This window comes from Hoplias malabaricus, chromosome 1 (genome assembly GCF_029633855.1).
Source record: "Hoplias malabaricus isolate fHopMal1 chromosome 1, fHopMal1.hap1, whole genome shotgun sequence".
NCBI lineage: Eukaryota > Metazoa > Chordata > Actinopteri > Characiformes > Erythrinidae > Hoplias > Hoplias malabaricus.
The window spans coordinates 49,941,103-49,960,400 of record NC_089800.1 but is presented as its reverse complement, the minus strand read 5'-3'; the positions used below and the strand labels follow the sequence as shown (position 1 = coordinate 49,960,400).

The window sequence follows — 19,298 nt, the reverse complement described above, 5'->3', positions numbered from 1 at the left end:
TTTTCCAGCACATGACCTTGCTCCGACAGGAATTTAAATCCTATTTTGCTGATGTTGACGAGTGCTTATCTTAGGGTTGGTGGGTGATGGACCCTTTCATTACCAGCCTGGAGGATTGTGGAATACCTCGAGTGTAAACATGAGCTTGGCGACCTTCAATCTGATTCTGTTGAAGACGTACTTGCAGGAGAAGGGACAGAAGAAGCTTTGGATCATAAAGGAAATTAATGTGTTTGTATCCAAATATCTTTAACATACAGCAAAGGGTTTTCTTTTTAACCCGTTCAACGTTGTTTCCTCTTCAGGACACTTTATTTTACAGTAATATTTGGTCTTCCAGTTTAAATGACACTATATTTGATTTATTTGATTATTTATTAATTCATTCATTAATTCATTAATTACAGACATTAATTCATTAATGTCTGTAAGCACTTATTCAGTTCAGGGTCACGGTGGGTCCGGTGCCTACCCAGAATCATTGGGCACAAGGCAGGAACACACCCTGGAGGAGGCGCCAGTCCTTCACAGGGCAACACACACATTCACTCAAACACTCACATCTTTGGACACTTTGAGCACCAATCCAACTTCCAACGTGTGTTTTTGGACTCTGGGAGGAACCGGAGCCTTAAAACATCATGAATGGAAATACAAAGTTTAACATGGTGTCCAAGGTTCTTAACTGGTGTGTCCATCTTTTACTGCAGTAAAACATCTACTCTTCTAGGAAAGTGTTATTAGATGATGGAGCCTTGCCATGACTAATGATTTTGGATTATTTGGTGTAGATCACAAGCACCACTCCAACTCATGTCAAAGCCTCCAGAGGATGCAACTTTTTATACCTTGCTAGTCCATGATTGGCATAAAGACTAGTGCTCTTGGGCTCATGTGCAGCTGCTTCAGATCACTGTTTCGTTCCCTACAGTTCTATGAATATTGTACAGATTGTGTGTGCAAAATTGTACATTTTCCACAACGGGTGTATAAGGAGTGTGTAAAAAAAAAAAAAAAGCACTAAAGACAAGTTCATTATAATTTTACTGATGTGAATTCCCAGAAAGTTCTGAAGGAACAAGCGAACAGCACATACCCAGAATTGATCATAGTTTTGATGAGGTGCTTAATAAAAATGTGTATGAGCACCTGAATTAGTAAAGCGCTGAGCTTAGACATGATGTGTGGGGGCTGAAAAGGGGGAAAAATGTTAACTGCTGTGCGGCATAAGTTGGGAAAACTTACACCGGAGTGTATATAATTGATTTTCTTGTAAACACACTTGGGCGTTTTAATTGAGGACAAACAAATTACAAATCTAAATTGTCCGGTTCTTTTCAGCACTATGTACAGCTTTGCATTTCCACCACTGGCTTTGAAAGAGACATGAATCACAATGTGGTGTGACAGCCCTGTGGAAATGTCTTGAAATGTTATGCTGGCAGTTCACAGTTCAGAATGTACAGCACCTGTGAACACCAGGAATCGACAGTGTGAAATAAACATGTAGAGCAAGGGCACTTGCAGGTTAAACTTCAAGACGTAAAAAAATTTTGTTAATGCCTTTATTGCCTTTCTGAAATGCAGGGTATTAATAAGTAGTTTGGAAAACATAAGCTTGGAGGATCTGTAGGTGTTCCAGAACAAGAGCATTACTCAGCATTACTGATGTTAGATGACTCCACTCCAGCGTATCCCAAAGGTATTGTATAGTGCTTCATTATTTACACAGTTACACAGGTCCACAGCCCAATGCTGGGGGCTTTATACAAGGCCTGGCCATGACTATTTGATTAAAGCAATTAACTGAGCAAGTTTTGAAAATCAATTACTAAATTAGGGCCATTAATTATATGCAAATTATATTTTCTACCAGAGTTTTGTGACTGAACTAAAACAGAAGACATGCCCTTACTAGAGTACACTGTGTAAAATGTACAGAGGCTGTTGTCTGTTAAAGGGAACGTCAACGATTCTGGGAAACTCTTTGATTACATTCAGAATCAAATGTGGAATGGTGTGTTTGAGGGGAGAAAAAACAACTGTCGTTTGTACATGCCTGACGTTAAACTTGTTTGTAAGTTTTTATTTACTGATTGAATTACCCAGGAATAGGTTTTCTAGCACTTTCAGTCTGTGTTTACATTCATGAATTATGTTGGTTATCTCCTGAATTTGGAGTTCCATATTAAGTAATTTGAAAAAGCAAAAATAAGTCACTTTTACCCACCTATGGAACAGGAAAAATGCAATCCTCATCTTTTATCATGCTTTTCAACATATGATGGTGTCTTCCGTTTTTTTGCTGTGAGAAGAGTGTGAGAAAGCCTAGCATTGGATTGAGCCACTTTTATTTTATTTATTTATTTTTAAACCATTTACTGACACTGACACCGGAGAGCTAGCAAATGATGAAGAAACATCCTCTGAATTTTATAACAACAGTTTTAGGATTTGAAATCTTGAAGTAAAGGATCACAAAAATGCAGCTGGTGCAGTTGAGCAGTTTGTCAGACCTCCACACTGTTACCTTGACCCAGAATTGTCTGAGAACATGTTTTCTGGGCAAGAAGGGCTTGTTGGCTTGCTTCATTCTCGCCATGATTCAGAGAGTGAACGCTATTTCTTAATAGTGTCCATCCATGTGCGTAATATTATTGGTGTTTTGGCTTATTAGAAGTTCTTCTCAGGTTTATTTTAAATAAAAACACTAAATCCAAATTTCATCGACTCCTCTAGCCCACACTTGGCATTTAGCATGCTAATATTTAAGCTTCTATATAGTTGGTCCAGATCATCTCGTTGTTTGATGTCGTTTGTGCTATGAGATTAATAGTAAGGAGAGAGCATTATTTTGAAATGTAATTTTTGGCAATCGAAAGCATGGGGAAAAATATATGTCATATTATTATTCCTTGGATAAGGATATCAAGGACAGCCACAGTTTATGCCAGTTCTGCACTCATTATTACTAATAAGCAGGTTGGGCCAACTTTTGATTCCACAGCCGTTCAAGTTACGGTAATGACTGTGCTGGAAATCAGCTTCCTATGAAGTCACCTTGACGGGCTGATTGAGATGCAGTTTTGGACATCTTCTCCAGACTCTAATCATCTGGGACACAAGCCGGTGGACATGCAGAGAATAACACTACTTTATGCGGTGCCACTAAGCAAATCCTCTGTCCAATCTGCAGCCTCTGGATTTCTGATAATGGCCTTGACTTTGAGGATCAGGTACAGCTTGTGTCCAAGGGTCAGATAGGCTTCAAAGGAAGAGATTATTTATTTCATCTGTTTGTCCATATTGCGAAACTGAGCTGTGGTTTTGTTTTCAAGGCTGCCATGTAACACAGCTTGTATTAAAAGTACAGTGTAAAATCTGCAGTACAGTAGATAATGAACAACTGGGACTCAATTTTAATATTGGGTTTGAATAGCTGAATGAGCTTGATATATAGCTGTCTATTTAAAACTGCTTCTTAAACCTATGAGGATGTGATAAATGTTTTGGTGAGTGCTGTGCACTGCAGGCGTGTTGTGTCTGGAGTTCCATAATAATACAGTTTTATTTTAATATTTTTCGTTTTTGGAAATTTTGCTTCACTATATTTCAGAAAAGTATGTCATTTTAAAATTTAAACATGCTCTAATCTTATGTTTTAAAATAGACAATAAAGGCATAAACGTATTCATTCTTTAAATGGACTACCAAAGGGTTTTAAGGCAGTAGTTGCATATCGTCCCAAAAACTGTAATTTTACATGAGTAGGAAAGGTTTTAATGGAATTTACTGTAAAAAATATAACTGTAATATAAAATAAACTTGGACCATTTCCACTGGACCATTTATCCGATATATTAACCTAACAAAAAAGCTTACTGCTGTGTTTTTTTTTGTTTGTTTGTTTTTTGTTTACTGTTAGTTAATAAAAATTAATTTTTGTTCAAACTAAAATTTGGAAATCTTGTGAGTAGTTCTCTTTTTATAAATTTTTCTCTTTTTTTAAATGTACCACAAAGAGTCCTGTTTAATCTATATCCTCAACATATGGTTTTTACATTACTGAAAATCAACGTTAGGATTATACACTTGGCAACATGTACACTGGGATAGAACAAGCAATAGAATATATACAATGGAAATGGTTGGTGATAGACTTGTTTCTTTATTTATTTGGAAAGCTCTGGGCATTAGTCTAAAGGTCATACTCTGTTGTATTGAGAGGATTGAGTTTCAAAAGCATGCTCTGACACTGGAAGATATGTGAAGTTGTGTGTTTGGATACATATTTAAACCCAAAAGTAGATATTTGACAGAGACACAATATCTTATTCTAGCTTGAAGTAATCTGAGTTGTGAGGTTGTTTGTTTTTACAGCGTTTTTGCTGAAGGTATGGTGGAGGGGCTTTAGTTTGTCTTCTGGGCTGTTGTTTTGTTGATTTTTAAAAATGATGAATCCTGAATATGTAATATCAAGCTTGTTCGAGTTTGTTAATCTGTATGTGTTTTTGAATGCAAAATTAGCTTCATGTCTAGTGTCTCTCAGCATTCTTTTTTTCTGTTATTAATAAATAGAACATGTGCCACACTTAGCATCCTTGGACTCCATAATCCAGGCTTCCACTGATGTGTTTTCTTGCTTGAAGCCTGGGGACATCAACGGTATTAATTTTTCACAATATTTACAAGGCCCTTCATGTGGTCAAGGTGAGAATAGTGAGTTTATTTTGTCCTAGTCGATCCTTCTTTATTGACGTGCATCTATCTTCTTGTCTTTGCTTGGAAGGTATGGCCTGTTCCAGAAGCAGCTTTCTCTCCTGGAGGAGGCAGAAGGAGGCTTTGATCAGTTCACACGCAGCTACTGGAGCTTTGGTGCTCACCGGCAACCAGACAACAGCTTCGTCTTTCAAGAGTGGGCCCCGGCTGCCGAGGCACTCTTCCTCACTGGAGACTTCAGTACGTTCACATTTCTGGTTTCGTTTCTCACCTAAAGGGGATTCTGTCAGATTTTTTTCAGCCTCATTGCAGTGGTTGCTTGATGAGATTGCATCAATTAGTTGCATTTTAGTTTCCGCCCTAGAAGTTCCACTGGCTTCCTGTTTTTATCTTTCACATTTCAGTGCAACACAGCCCAAGGTTTCCTTTCCAAATACTTTCAGAGACCTAAAAATAAAACGACTGAAATTGCACAACACTAACACAGAGCCTCATTAAAATCCATTGGAAGATGTATTATTTGGGTCATTTAATATTATTCTGCTGTGGTGTGTGTGTGCATATAATATATGTATCATTGCTGTCCCATTTAAAAGCATGTATCTCTGTTTTTAGTTTACTACATCATTTGAACACAGCAGTGGTCCTTCACACTTTGTGAATATTTCTTGATGAAAGGACCTATAGAAATACTCCCAAAGTACTTGGAATAAAATCTTTTTTTTTTTACATTTTAAACCCATTGAAAATTATTTTCTTTTCCTGTAAAGTTACTATTTTGGGAGATACTACTTTTTAATTGGACAGCGACTAATATATAGCCAAGTAGGTTTGTAACATTGCAATGGCAGCAGTCATGTGTAAGGTTCTGAACAGCTTGGATAACGGTTAATCTGTGGGCTAGGAAACTGGGTCAGAGCTACTCTAAAAGCAGATCTTGGATGGCCAGATGTGTGTGCATTGATTACCTGGGGAGGAGATGGCACCAGGATGCAGCAGAAGCAGTGTGATGCCCTGGGCAGTGGTCTGTCCATGTATTTATGTGGATGTTACTTTGCTATGTACCACCTCCTGTTATTGCTGACTAAGCACATCCCTTTATGGCCAAATTATTCAGTAATTGTTCAGGAATAGTTTGAGGAACTTGAAAGAGAGTTCAGAAACAAGTTTGATGCTTGGAGGCCCGTCCTTGCAGTTTCCAGGACTTAACACAGGTATATAGCACAGATGGCATAGCAAATCTTCAGAGGTTTTGTGGAGTCCATGCCCTCAGAGCTTTCTTAGCAGCATGAGGGGGACCGTCACAATATGGGTTTAATCTTCTGGTTGATTGTTGTATAGCAAGATTTTTAAAGTGCTCTATATCTGTTCAATGAAAGTCAAACTAAACCTTTTATCCATATATTCTGTCATTGTTTTACTTGATAGCGCAGTTTAGACTCTTTTTGTTATAGCAGATAAAAGTGCTTTATGTACATCTGCCAAGAAGTTGGGGGAGAAGACATCAAGAGCATCTTGGATCGTGTATAAAATAAAATTAGTGCCAGGCATCACAGAGGATCTGTCTTCTCAAACTTTCCTTTAACTGAGTACAGTGATCTCTGCGGAAGAAAGAGTACATGATACTCTCTGTTTCTTGCATTCAAATTAGGACAAATCCCTGAGTCCTGAATCCTCAGTCCAGAAAGAGCTGTTTCTTCACCATGCTTTATTTTTCAAAGAATCTGACGATGCAGTTAATTAATAATCAAGAATTAAAGTTTTTTTAAAGACAGAATATTGGTTTTACACATCAGATTTATTTTAGAACATTTATATTTGTATCGCATTAGCAGTGTAGAGCATAACTATTTTATACCTATGTAGAACAATGTGCAAATACAAAGACCACACTTCTTAAATCTGCATCAGATACATGTTGTTACTAATCGTTGTGAGGAAATTAGAAATGAGAGACAATCTGCAGACAAAAGTAAAATGAGCAAAATTAAGTGAAAGAAAAGATGTTTCCAAAGCTGCTGTTGCAAAAATGATTCAGATTTATAAGAGAAAACAGGGCTACTAACAAGCAGTATCTTTTGTGAGACACATCTTAAAAAACAGTATTGGAAGTGGATGGTTGGTGTATTTTAAAAGGTGGAAAATGATTTGTACTTTTGGAAGCAGCTACAACAAACAATGGAAGGTGCACACAGATGTTCCTTGAGAAGAACGACCAGCATCACTAAGGAAATACTCAACACAAAAACACACTTCTAAGCCTCTCTCCCAGCATGGCCCTGGGGTAGATGATGTAAAGTTCATAGCAAAGAAGTGTTTAACAAGTGAAACAATCATTTATGCATTTAAAATGTTCTTTGAGTGTTAAAGGTTCTTCATAGTCTTACTCCCTTTATTAAGGAACCATTGAAGAACCATTTCTTTAGACTGTACATATCTACCTCTATGAAGCATGGTGTCTGCAGCTGCCAGTGGATGTGGTTCAGTTATCTTTATTGATGACGCTCCTGCCAACGGCAGCAGCAGGATGGATTCTGAAGTGAGCAGAAACACTGTAACTGCTCCAAATGCCTCAAAACTCAGCGGATTGCATCTCACCTTGCAGCAGGACAGTGACCTGAAAAATATTACTAAAGCGCCTTGGAGTTTTCCAGGGCCAAAAAGTGAAATGTTCTTGACTGGCCAAGTCAATCTTATGTCAGGAACCCCACTGAGCTTCCATTTCACTTACTGAAGAGATTTCTGAAGGCAAAGCCCTCTAAACCAAGCAGAAACTGAGAAGTGGCTGGGGCACAGGCCTAGTGGAGCAGGGAAGATGATGTCTGTTGGTTGCAGATATCAGAAAGTCATTAAATGTGAAAGTCGTTGTAACCAAGTGCTCAGCGTGAAAGGTTAATAATGTAGGTCTTTGTACATTATAAATGGAAGAGACTTCAGTTAAAATGGCTGTAATTCCTGGGAACCAGGAACCAGGTGTGTGTGTGTGTGACAGGAATGTATAACAAGGGGGAACACAGACTTGTTTACACCATCAGGTCCCCACAATATAAATCTTTATATTTTAAGATTACTGTATATTTTAGGCTTGGGTTAAGGTTAGTATTATTTGTGGAAAAGTAATGCTATGTCTTCACATAACGAATGGAAGTCTATAAAATGTGCCCACAATTCACAAATACAAGATATACAAGATTCACAGATATAATATGTGTGATTTCTGCAATGGGCAGTAACAATGTGAGTAATGTCTTAAATTGGAAATGAAATTTTTCATACAAGTATGTGTGTATATATTTCCCATTCAATACTATAAATGTTGCCATATTTATTATATATATATATATATATATATATAGTCCTTAATTTAACATTTTAATATTATTATTAATACATCAGTTAAAGTAAATATACAAGTAACAGACTTGATTTTGACAGTGATATTATTATCTCTTGAGTATTTCCAGTTGAAGATCACTTGGTTTTACTGTGTTCTCTGCTCGTGGTAAATGTTTATTCATTTTTAAAGCTATAGCAGTGCAGCTGTTTTGGAATTAATATAGCTTTGTGTTTGCTTTGAAAAGATGGCTGGGATAAATTCTCTCATCCATATAAAAAGATGGAGTTTGGGAAATGGGAGCTGCACATACCACCAAAAGAAGACAAGACACCAGCTGTCCCTCACAATTCCAAACTGAAGGTAAGACTTTGTTTATTATCCTTGGTTACATCAGTTTGAGGGGGACAGTTAAGTAGGCTATTGTCCATCACCTGCAAACTCCTCAACATGGGACTGACCCATGTTGTTACAGAGATTTCTTTAACATCTGCTCATTATAAGACTGGTATGCAAGTGTGGCTAAGTTTTCAATTACTGAGACCTAAGTTTGACTATGCTATGTCATCTGTGACCATGAATTCAGATCTCAGCAGGGTACATTACTTTTATCACCCATGGTCTGATTAAACACTGGTATTAAGTTTAGAATTTAGTCTCGCTTTCTGTGGATGATACCCTCCAGTCATGGGAGCCTGCTTGGTCACGTAAAAGTATCAGAGGAGAGCTCCTTCCACCAAGTACAATAAGCTGTCAAACAATGTCAGAAAACCTTCCCAGACTGTTAACTCTTGTGTGATGGGCAGACATAGACGGTGGGTGGGAATTCTAGACAGTGGGTGAGAACAGACAATAACTATTTTTAGATTTTATTTATTAACTCCATTTTCCAGACGTTACATGCTAAGTATTATGAACATTTGGTGACTTAATTATGCGAAGTTTCTGCAATAAATACATGGTTTTCATTTTAAGTAAATTTTTATGTAATTTAATCCTTTTATTAATTTTTTTGTTTATTTATTTATTTTTAAGTACATAGTCAGAATTCATTGTCAGTTTTTGGTTGGAAACATCACGAGTTTAGATTCTTGAGGATTCCATCTCAAAGTTCTGTCTGATTGATTAGGACTTCAGGAACTGAACTTATTGCCTAACGTCAGATTTACTCCATTAGGAGCTGGCAGTGTTTTCAACAACTTAACCTTCCTCCTGTGTTATCTTTCTGTTACCATCTCTTATGTTAATGGGTCGGTTTTGACCCGTGTCTTAAATCAGCCATAAGATCACCCTAAAAACAATTCATTATCAACCAATTTGTTTCTTAACTCTTGTTGACCTTGTTATTCTTCCTTATCCATGAAAGGATTGGTTTTAAGTTTTCATTGTTGCAGACTGTAAACTGGAGATGTACACTCTACAAAACACAAACTCTAAACTGACTGGGCCTTACGTGTCTGGACATGTCTGTCTTTCCTTGTTTTGTGAAACAGACAAAGACAGAAGCCCCTAACTGAAGCTCGAGTGGTTGTAGGAGGAGCTGGCTGTAGGCTGCTGGTGTATAGTGTGTTTGAGTCCAGATTTGGCAATTGCTTTTGTTTTTATATCTAAATAATACCTGGGTTGAAATTGACCCTAACAACAGAAAAAAACATAATTTTAATAAGAGCATTTTATAATTTGGTAAAAAAAATATTATTTTGTTTAAATAAAAGTTCCTGACAAAGTCAAAAAGTCTTGATGCAATAAACAAATTTATGGAGCACTTGTATGCATTTAAAACCTAAAAACGGGTCAAGACCCTGACACAAGTGGAAGTTTAACTGCCAACAGGTGGAAACAAGGACCACGTTTCTGGACGTTCTAGATATACTGCTGTTTGGGATGTGAGTAGCCTGACATGCAATTTATTCAGATTTTAGATAAAGCAGCCATATTGCTAAGTGCTGGCCTTATCATCAATAGATATTTAATACAACAAATTAAATCCTTGATGATTTCTCTGCGATCTGAGGCCAGGAGATGTCCTCTTTCTTATAGGTTTAGCTAGCATACAGTTGGGCAGTTAGCATTCTCCTCTTAGCATGTTGAGTAATGTACTCCAAATCAAACAAGGAATATCTTTTACTAGCTTCAAATGGCTGCCAAAATGCAGTCCAGTTTGTGCAGGCATCATTTACCAGTCTCCACTGGCATTTGTCAGTTCTTGGCTGTGGTGCAGCCTAGCTTTGTGTAGAGTGACATTTTAAATAGCGCCACCTACTGCATGGTGTGTACTGTGCGATGGAGGCTGGAGTGTGATGGATGACGTGAGGGCATCTCTCTCTGTCTCTCTTTCTCTCTCTCTCTCTTTCTGGATGGCGCTCAGCAAGAGTAAGCTGCTCTTTTGGCTGCCGGGCGGCTATTGTCAGCGCGGGTCAGGCGGCCGGTGATGATAAGCAGATGCAGACCCTGGCATCTGCTCCTACCTCAGCTAGCCCCTCGGCCCGGCTCGGACCACCGCAGCAAACTGGATTATCCTCCAACAGAACAATGCTGCACACCGTCTGATATTCCTGCAGCCAGTCTCCTGTCCCAGGCCTTTACAGTCACATGAAGCAAAATGAGGAAACAATTTTTCATTGATCATTTACATAATAAAAGACTTTTTTAGGTGGGTGGGTTTAGGGTGGATGCGAGTGTACACCTCACCTTCACTAAAATCCTGTAGTGCCACTTTGATGCCAAAATGTGGCTAACATGCTTAACCTAAAAGGCTTCAGCACAGCAAGCATAACGTTAATGTTAATTACATGCTTGCATTGCAGTGTTAGCCATGCTAGCATTGCTAATAATAATTGAAAGCTACTTGGCCTTTGGTAGCATTAATCAAAAAAGATAATTAGCTTGTTCCAACAGTGGCCTGGACACTTATTTTTGAAGTATGCTGATGTCTATTTTGCAGGCATTGTAACTGGATTTATGTACCAAAAACATGCTTTTATGGTGCCATGTTTCAGCCACATACTGGCTCTTAAAATTAAGCTGTTTTTTACTGAGTCTTTAAGACATTTACATGCAGATGACCATTATTTTGATTGGCTGACTTACAACACCAGGCATGGGCAGAAATGTGACAACACACGAACACATTAAACAGTGGCAAGGAAAACCTCACTCAAAACTGAAGGAAGAATTCTGTGAATAAAGTGGTAAGAGACCTCAGTGGTCAGTCTTCCATCAGACTCTGGCAAGACAGGTGGACAGTCAGTAATTCGAAAGAGAGTAAAAAGATTTGTACTGTTTTAGCTGTAAAAACAACAGTTAGGGTGTATGAGAAATTTCAGAGTAAGGTATGTGGAGGGATTGAGGAAAAGCAGCATTCCTGTTTGTACTTCCCCAAAGACGATGAAACCCTACGTCTCTGATCAAAGAATTGATCAGAAAGGGAAACAATAATCACCAAAAGCTAAACTTAACAGGTTTGCACATGATTTGAAACATCAGCAAGACTTCCATTAACAAAAGTTGAGGAAACTGTGCTTTTTCCACAGTAAAAGTCTGATAAATCAGTTTGTTTTTGCATTTAAACTATGCAGTGTAAGCATTTGTCATTATTTCCCTTTAGCTCTCCTTTTTTTCAGTTGGGCGGCTGTCTCTCGCTCTCGCTTCGCCAGTCTGTCTGCCAGTGCTTCCCTTCATTCATCCAGTGGTTTGGCAGTAATTGTATAAATGGTGCGAAGCCTGCAGTGTGGCGGGGTTGCGTAGCCTCCAGAGAGACGGGGCTAATGACTGTGTCCCAGTGGGACACTGCTCCATGGGTCACCTGCAGGGGACAATGGGCTAGTCATTACCTCTCGATGGTAGTTGAGGGAAGGCGCCATCAAATGATCCGTCCTCACACACAGGGAGAGAGAGAGAGAGAGAGAGAGAGAGGGAGAGTGCACCTTGGGGTGTGTTGGTGCTGTGAGAAATGCTCCAGCATCGATCCACTCCCATGCTGACTGTGCCGTGACAGTGCATGACTGCAGGCACAGGAGGGAGGGGGGGTATAAGTAAGTTAGATTACAACACTGCACACCAACCTAGAGCCACTCCTTTTTACTTCTGTTTGGAGAAGCTGATGGAAATTGAAAATACAAGCTCAATAGCAATCGATGCCTTGAACTTGCTCTCTTGTGGGGGTTTGTGGGTATATAAGACCCACATTAGGTATCATTTGTTAATCATTGTCTCAATATTATAACACCTATGAAAGCAAATACTGCCATGTGTACTATGCCAAAAAGGCCTTAAATGTACGGTAATAAATAATGACCAGTTAGTAAGTTATTTTAATAAGAATAAATAAATAGTCATTTATTTATTGTTACACTTTCTAGAAACCCAAGTTTTATAATCAGCACTGCACAGTAGACCATTTATTCAACATTCAATATACACACACACACACACACACACACACAGGCAAGAAGTGGCAGCCAAAAGCGCACAGCATAAGCTCGAACAGGAACGTCTGTCCACCTGAAGGACTGCATTGGGCACTAGGGGATTCACCCAGGAGAGAGCTCCAATCCATATTTGGGCGCACACACACATTCGTTCACATACACACTCATTCAGTCAAATGCAAGGGCAGTTATTAGAGAAGCCAATTCACCTCACCTCCATGTTTTGGACTTTGGGTTTTAGTCAGTGATATGGCTGAGGGAGTAAAACCTTTATTCTTCATTGTTTTTAAAACCTGTTTGGCCAGCCAATAGAAATTATTCAAAATAACTTACTAGAATACATGAATTATTGTTGAACAGTAGGGCGGGACAGGGGCGCAGCAGGTAGTGTCGCAGTCACAAAGCTCCAGGGACCTGGAGGTTGTGGGTTTGAATCCCTCTCCGGGTCACTGTATGTGAGGAGTGTGGTGTGTTCTCCCTGTGTCTGCGTGGGTTTCCTCTGGGTGACTGTCTGTGAGGAGTGTGGTGTGTTCTTCCTGTGTCCGCGTGGGTTTCCACCGGGTGATTGTCTGTGAGGAGTGTGGTGTGTTTTACCTGTGTCAGCGTGGGTTTCCTCCGGGTGACTGTCTGTGAGGAGTTTGGTGTGTTCTCCCTGTGTCTGTGTGGGTTTCTTTTGGGTGCTCCGGTTTCCTCCCACAGTCCAAGAACACACGTTGGTAAGTGGACAGGTGACACAAAAGTGTCTGTAGGTGTGAGTGAATGTGTGAGTGTGTGTGTGTTGCCGTGTGAACGACTGGCGCGCCCTCCAGGGTGTGTTCCCGCCTTGCGCCCAATGTTTCCAGGTAGGCTCTGGACCCACCGCAAACTGGATAAGCACTTACAGATAATGAATGAATGTTTTTCCAGAGTGACTTAATCATTTCACAGGTAGGTGATCAGTGTTGTAGCAAGGTGTGCTCACCCTATTTGTGAATCATACACTATTCTGCATAAAGAGCAGAAACTTTCTACACTACACCACAGTATCCTTTTAGCATCCTGGCTAACCTCAGATGTATTAGGGCATTCCTGTGCTCTATCACAAATGTTCCATTCCATGTTTGTTTTTCCAAGTACCTCGTTAGTTTCAATCCTAAAATATTTCAGTTAGATTTTTCCAGCCAGTATCATTCAGTATCACGCTTGTATGGGGATACACACATTAGCCTCTCTTGGATGAAAGGCAACCCTTTATTCTTCTTACACTGCTGCTCGAATTCGAGTCACATGATAACATTCTTCCTCCATAATCTGAACAAAGGTAACGTAGCTATAAATAACGTTCCCCAATAGTACACTGAGGATCAAATAACACTTTATCCAATGATTTGTCTGCTCTGCATAAGCTGACATCCTCTTTAATGCGGGGGTCAGACCGCACTTCCTCTAGGGAGAAAAACATGGATGAGATATAAATGTGTTCAGTGGAAGTGTCTGGCTTTTCAAATGACGTTGACCATGAAGCAGTGTCAAAAAAAATCTCTTCCTTGAATATAATTCATAATCTCTCTTCCCCTTGAAAGGTCATTGTGGCAGTTCGATCCTATTTTATGCACACGCTCAAATATAAGCATCCTTCTTTACCCCTTTTTTCTCTCTCTCTCTCTCTGTCTTTTTCTTTTCCACACACACATACACATCTGCCCTTCTGTGACTGAGAATGTCCAAACAGATATTGGCTTTTGTTGCTTCAGTTTTTTATCTGCCAAAATGTGTAAATATGGCATAATACTGATTTAATAAAAATGTATCTATATTGGATTACTTTCCACTTTTAAACACAATTCACATGATGCAAAAATGATTTCTTTTGGGGAAAGCTAGACACAATGAGTCATTTTTATGCTGTAATACCTTACACGCAGAACCTTGAGGAATTAGTCACTCAAGGCCCAACATTACAGAGGTTTTACCACAGTTAGTGGGTGTTGAAGCATACAACTTACCAAAGTACCATAACCTTGATTAAATGGACAATTTGTTTGATCAATTTTGCCCAGAATAACCAAGTGTAAGCATGCCTGGACTCAACCCCCACCTCAGGTGACTCACTATGGGGAGTTTGGTGTGTCTTCTCCATGTCTGTCTGCATTTTCTCCTCCCACAATCCCGAAAAAAACCAAACATGTTGGTAGCACGATTGTCAAGTGAAGAAAAGTCCAAGATTATTTTTAGGAATGGCATGATATTTAACCAATGATACACTTGAGGTTTGTGCTGTAACGTAAGATATTGGTGTGCTGCAGTTGAAGACACAAGGCCACAGGCAGAGTCCCGAAGATCAGTACACCCTATATTTCACATTTATAGAAGGAACCTCAAGTGTATTATTGGGATTACACCACAGTAAAGTTATCACTCTTTACTGTTGGTTTAAATTAAAGAAGCTTGGAAGAACTATAGTTCTGTTCCTTTTATACATTCCTGTTTTGACCCTTTTCAACCAAACTTAAACTGGTTCTGTTCAGGATATTTAAACCTTTGTGCTCTCTAGCGCACTGGACTATGTTTGCACCAGTTTTGAGGGGAAAAAAGCAGCATCATTGCTGTTTGATTTAAACAGAACAGTGCCCGAGCCACAGATTAATGGACAGAGTCCAGGTATGTTTACAGCAGTGTTCAGAATATGATGTGTGATGCGCATGTAAATGATTTTTAATTCAAAGTGAAATTTCCTGTTTTTATTTCCTTGCAATTTTGGAATTGTTCCTTAGTTTTCACATCAGAAAGAGGATAAAGCCTCAGTCGCACCGTAACACTTTAGTCTTTGCACTCTTTCTTGAGCTTCATTACCTCACCCCTTCACCCCGCTGCTTCGTTGTAAGCACTTGGCATTGTTGCCGGGTTACGAAGATATGGTGGAGTAATACTTGAAAAGCTTAGGTCAGAGTGCTATTATCGTGAAATATCGGCACTGACTGAACCTCACTAAGCCAGTCACATTGCTGGGTCTGAACTAACTGTAATTTAATGTTTAATAAACATATAATCAAATACAAATACATTATTTTGTGTGCTGTCAAACTACTTTCCAAAACTATGGAATTACAGTTTAAAAGTTTGAAATCATTAAGTAACAGTGTTTTTATGAAGTTTAATATCTATAATATGATATTACTAAGGGACAGTAATAGTAAGTATTTTTTGTTACTTAAAATATTGAATATCGTTGCTGTCCAATTTAAAAACACATATCCCCATTTTTGTCGATTGTTTTGTTTTCTACATCATTTGAACAGAGAAGATTTCCTTCGCATCATGCAAACTTCATGATAATTGTTCAGTTGATCAACAGACAGGCTCAGATTACCTGGAATAAAATATTTTTACATTCACTTCCATTGAAAGTTAAGGTTTTTTTTTTCTTCACCGGTAAAGTTACTATTTGGGGAGATACATTATTTTAATTGGACGGCGATAATATAAATAACACATGAGTACATTTTGTATTCTAGTTCAGAATATTGAATTATACATGGTGTTATTAGTTGTCACTACATATCATTATTGGACTCATCAAAATGTATCTGTTTTATAATAGGCCACATTTTTTTTAATGTTCTTTATAAAAATGGCTGCCTCTATGTACCAAATTTCTCTTCACTCAGACGTCTGAATGCCCTTCACTCGTACCTGCTGCATGTGTGTGTCCTGGCCTCCCTTGTCCTAACACCACATCGTTTGTCTCTCTCACCAGGTGGTGGTTCACACTAAGGAAGGTGAGCGCTTGTACCGGATTTCTCCTTGGGCTACATATGTGACTAAGGTTTCGATGTCCGTGGTGTATGACTGGGTTTTCTGGGACCCTCCTCAGCCATATGTGGTAAGTGATTATTATCTACTGGTAGGAAAGTGACTTGCACTATGTAAAGCACAGTTTGTCTTAGTAAAACAACCAAAGTTGCAACAAAGTGCTTTACACAAAACATCCTTACACACCACAAATAAACGTAAAATATATCACGTTGCATGTAAATCAGTTATTTGTAAAACCTAACCAATATAAATTGGTTCAATTTCTATAACAAACAATTAATTTATACAATTTGTAATTGGTTAATCATTTAAATAAATTGCTAAAACCTAGCTATATCAGAACATAACCAAATAAATACTGCACTGCATTTGTTTTTTGTTTTGTGTGGGGTTTTTTTTAAACATTTGCAGCACTAATTGATATCCCTCGTTTAATAGGTCTTTTAGCACATTTTGAACATCCTTGTCCTCTGAGGTTTATGCTATGCCTGTAATGTGCTCCTGAATTGAAGCTGAATGATACCGTATTTATTTGAGGAATGAGCTGCAGAGGGATTGTGTTTCTTTTCCTGTGTTCCAGCACAAGCATCCTCGTCCACGGAAGCCTCGCAGCTTACGGATCTACGAGTCTCACGTCGGCATCGCGTCTCCTGAGGGCAAAATAGCATCTTACAGCAACTTCACACACAATGTCCTGCCTAGAATAAAAGACCTTGGTGAGACCTCTCTCAATTAACACTAATTCCACACTCTGGCGTCTATGTGGACATGGCTTTATATGAGTAATCTCTTTAAAAGACAAGGACCTGTATAAGTACTCACGATTAATTACTCCCTTTCATTAGCACATCACAAACATGTTAGTATACAGTGAGAGCTAATTATAATACTGGAGTGGGGGGGGCCTGCCAACAGCTCACACACTCTAACATTACATTTGAAAGCACAGCACATAACTCGATCATCTAACTCTCAGAAATGCAATGGTTTAGTAGTAGTGTCATTTATAAACTACCATCAAAAACCTGCTGTTGAGCTGTCTACATGTACATGCTTATCTGTTTTCACATACAGCTCTGCATAAATCCAATTACACTGGACTAATTATACACTCTTTGTAATAGAACATGTGCTCTTTAGACACTGATGATATTAAGATATCCTCACAACGGCATATTGTACATCACAGTAACAAATTATCACTATGAGAAAATGAATCAAATTACCTGCCTCACAGTGAAGTGCAATTTACTGTGGTATCTTATGGTCTACAAGTTATTGAATAAATTATAGAAGTTCTAGATGTAAGACTGATTAAGTTTGTGGTTTAAGAAGTTACATTATACTTGCATGTTTCACACCTCAACTTTTGAAAGATGTAGTATCAGATCCTTTGGTATTAATTAACTCCGACTCGGTGCACTGAGAAAATGTGTTCAAAGTGTGCGTTCTGAGCTTTAAGGTGTCACCACATTCCTGTTCATAAGAGGGAGAAAAGGTAGAGAGCTTTTTATCGTAAATTGAATTTCATGAAAAATAACTGGTGTGAGTTTAGTCTGTTTTATGGAAAGAAACAGCAGCCTTTACATTTTTGCCACGTTTTGTCATTGGCTGACATTGGAGCAGCTAGAAAAATATTGCAAGTGCTGACTAGGAGCTGTCAGAAGTGTAATGTAAATCACCGTGTCGCCTCTGCGGTGCTGCAGGTAGTGTTGCTTTTACACAGGTCCAGGGTCCTGGGGTCTCGGGCTCAGGCCTCACCTCAAGTATCTGTTCGTGAGGAGTTTGGTGAGTTCTCCTTGTGTCTGTGTATGTGAGTGCGTGGTACCTCAGTTCAGGGTGTGTTCCTGCCCTCTGCCTGATGATTTCAGGAAGGTTTCCAGCCCCACCGCAACACTGATTAGAAGTTGAAGATGAATGATTGAATGAATGTAAATTATTTTAACTTCATTATAATGACTTGGAGATTGTAAGTTCAAGTCCCCCTACTAGTGTGTTCTCCCTGTGTCTGCGTGGGTTTCCTCCGGGTGCTCCGGTTTCCTCCCAGAGTCCAAAAACACACGTTGGTAGGCGGATTGGCGACTCAAAAGTGAGTGTGTCTCTCACCCTGTGAAGTACTTGCGCCCCCTCCAGGGTGTATTCCTGTTTTGCGCCCAGTGATTCCGGGTAGGCTCCGGACCCACTGCGACCCTGAACTGGACAAGGGTTACAGACAATGTATGAATAATAAGAAGACATTAGCAAAATGAGCAAAACCAAATAAATAATTCAGCTTGGAATACAGGTATACTCTATAGTTTCTCAAGCTGTAACATTTCTTTGACTGTGCTTTATGAATAAAAATGCAGCAGAGTTTTATTCACACAGTGTGCTTGGTGACGCTCTCCACCCCCTCAAAAGATGAGGTGAAAAACTGTCAAGTCGGAAAACTCTGAAGTCTTTTTTTCCTACTTTTACATTCCTTGTTAGTTTTAAAAAATATTTTTTTCCCTCCCCCATCCAACTCAGGGAGAAGTTGTTTTCCATGTGCCAATGTTCCTCCATCAGCTAGGCCTGAGTGGCAGCGCTGCTTAACCTGGCAACCCTGACGTGCGGAGGCTGAGGCGCTGTCGTCTGCATTAGGAGAGTGGAGCTCTCCCTCGCCTCTGTCTGCGCTCTCCCTCTCCTGCAGGCCATTCCGCAGGTCAAACCCCCCCTGTTTCCTGCCCGTTGCTGCCATGTAAAGTGGTCATTAGTGTCTCTTCTGTGTGTTCGATCTCGCGTGCACATGTGTTTGTTTATGTGAGCGAGAGAGAGAGAGAGAGGGAGAGAGGGGGTGAGTGAGAGAGCCATGACTTCTCACAAGCACATTGCCACTGCGTGAGAGAGGACTGAGCCGCTGCTGCGGTGGTTTGGCAGATAAAGTGCCATTATATGGATTCTCTGTATAATAAGATGGATCTCCTCTGTTTTCCCTGTGTTTATAGTGGTCCATTTTTAACACTAAGTGTCTATATCTCTGACCTGACGAGGGTTATAGC

At 39.3% G+C, this 19,298-nt stretch overlaps 1 protein-coding gene across 1 annotated transcript in view; it reads left to right on the top strand.

Annotated features, from left to right (window-relative positions):
- gbe1b (glucan (1,4-alpha-), branching enzyme 1b) overlaps positions 1 to 19,298 on the top strand; it is a 128,669-nt gene that overhangs the window by 14,913 nt on the left and 94,458 nt on the right. The window contains exons 2-5 of the mRNA XM_066665916.1: positions 4,790 to 4,959; positions 8,301 to 8,416; positions 16,220 to 16,345; positions 16,859 to 16,994. Of these exons, the coding sequence (XP_066522013.1) occupies positions 4,790 to 4,959; positions 8,301 to 8,416; positions 16,220 to 16,345; positions 16,859 to 16,994 (548 nt within the window). The remainder of the gene's footprint in view (positions 1 to 4,789; positions 4,960 to 8,300; positions 8,417 to 16,219; positions 16,346 to 16,858; positions 16,995 to 19,298) is intronic.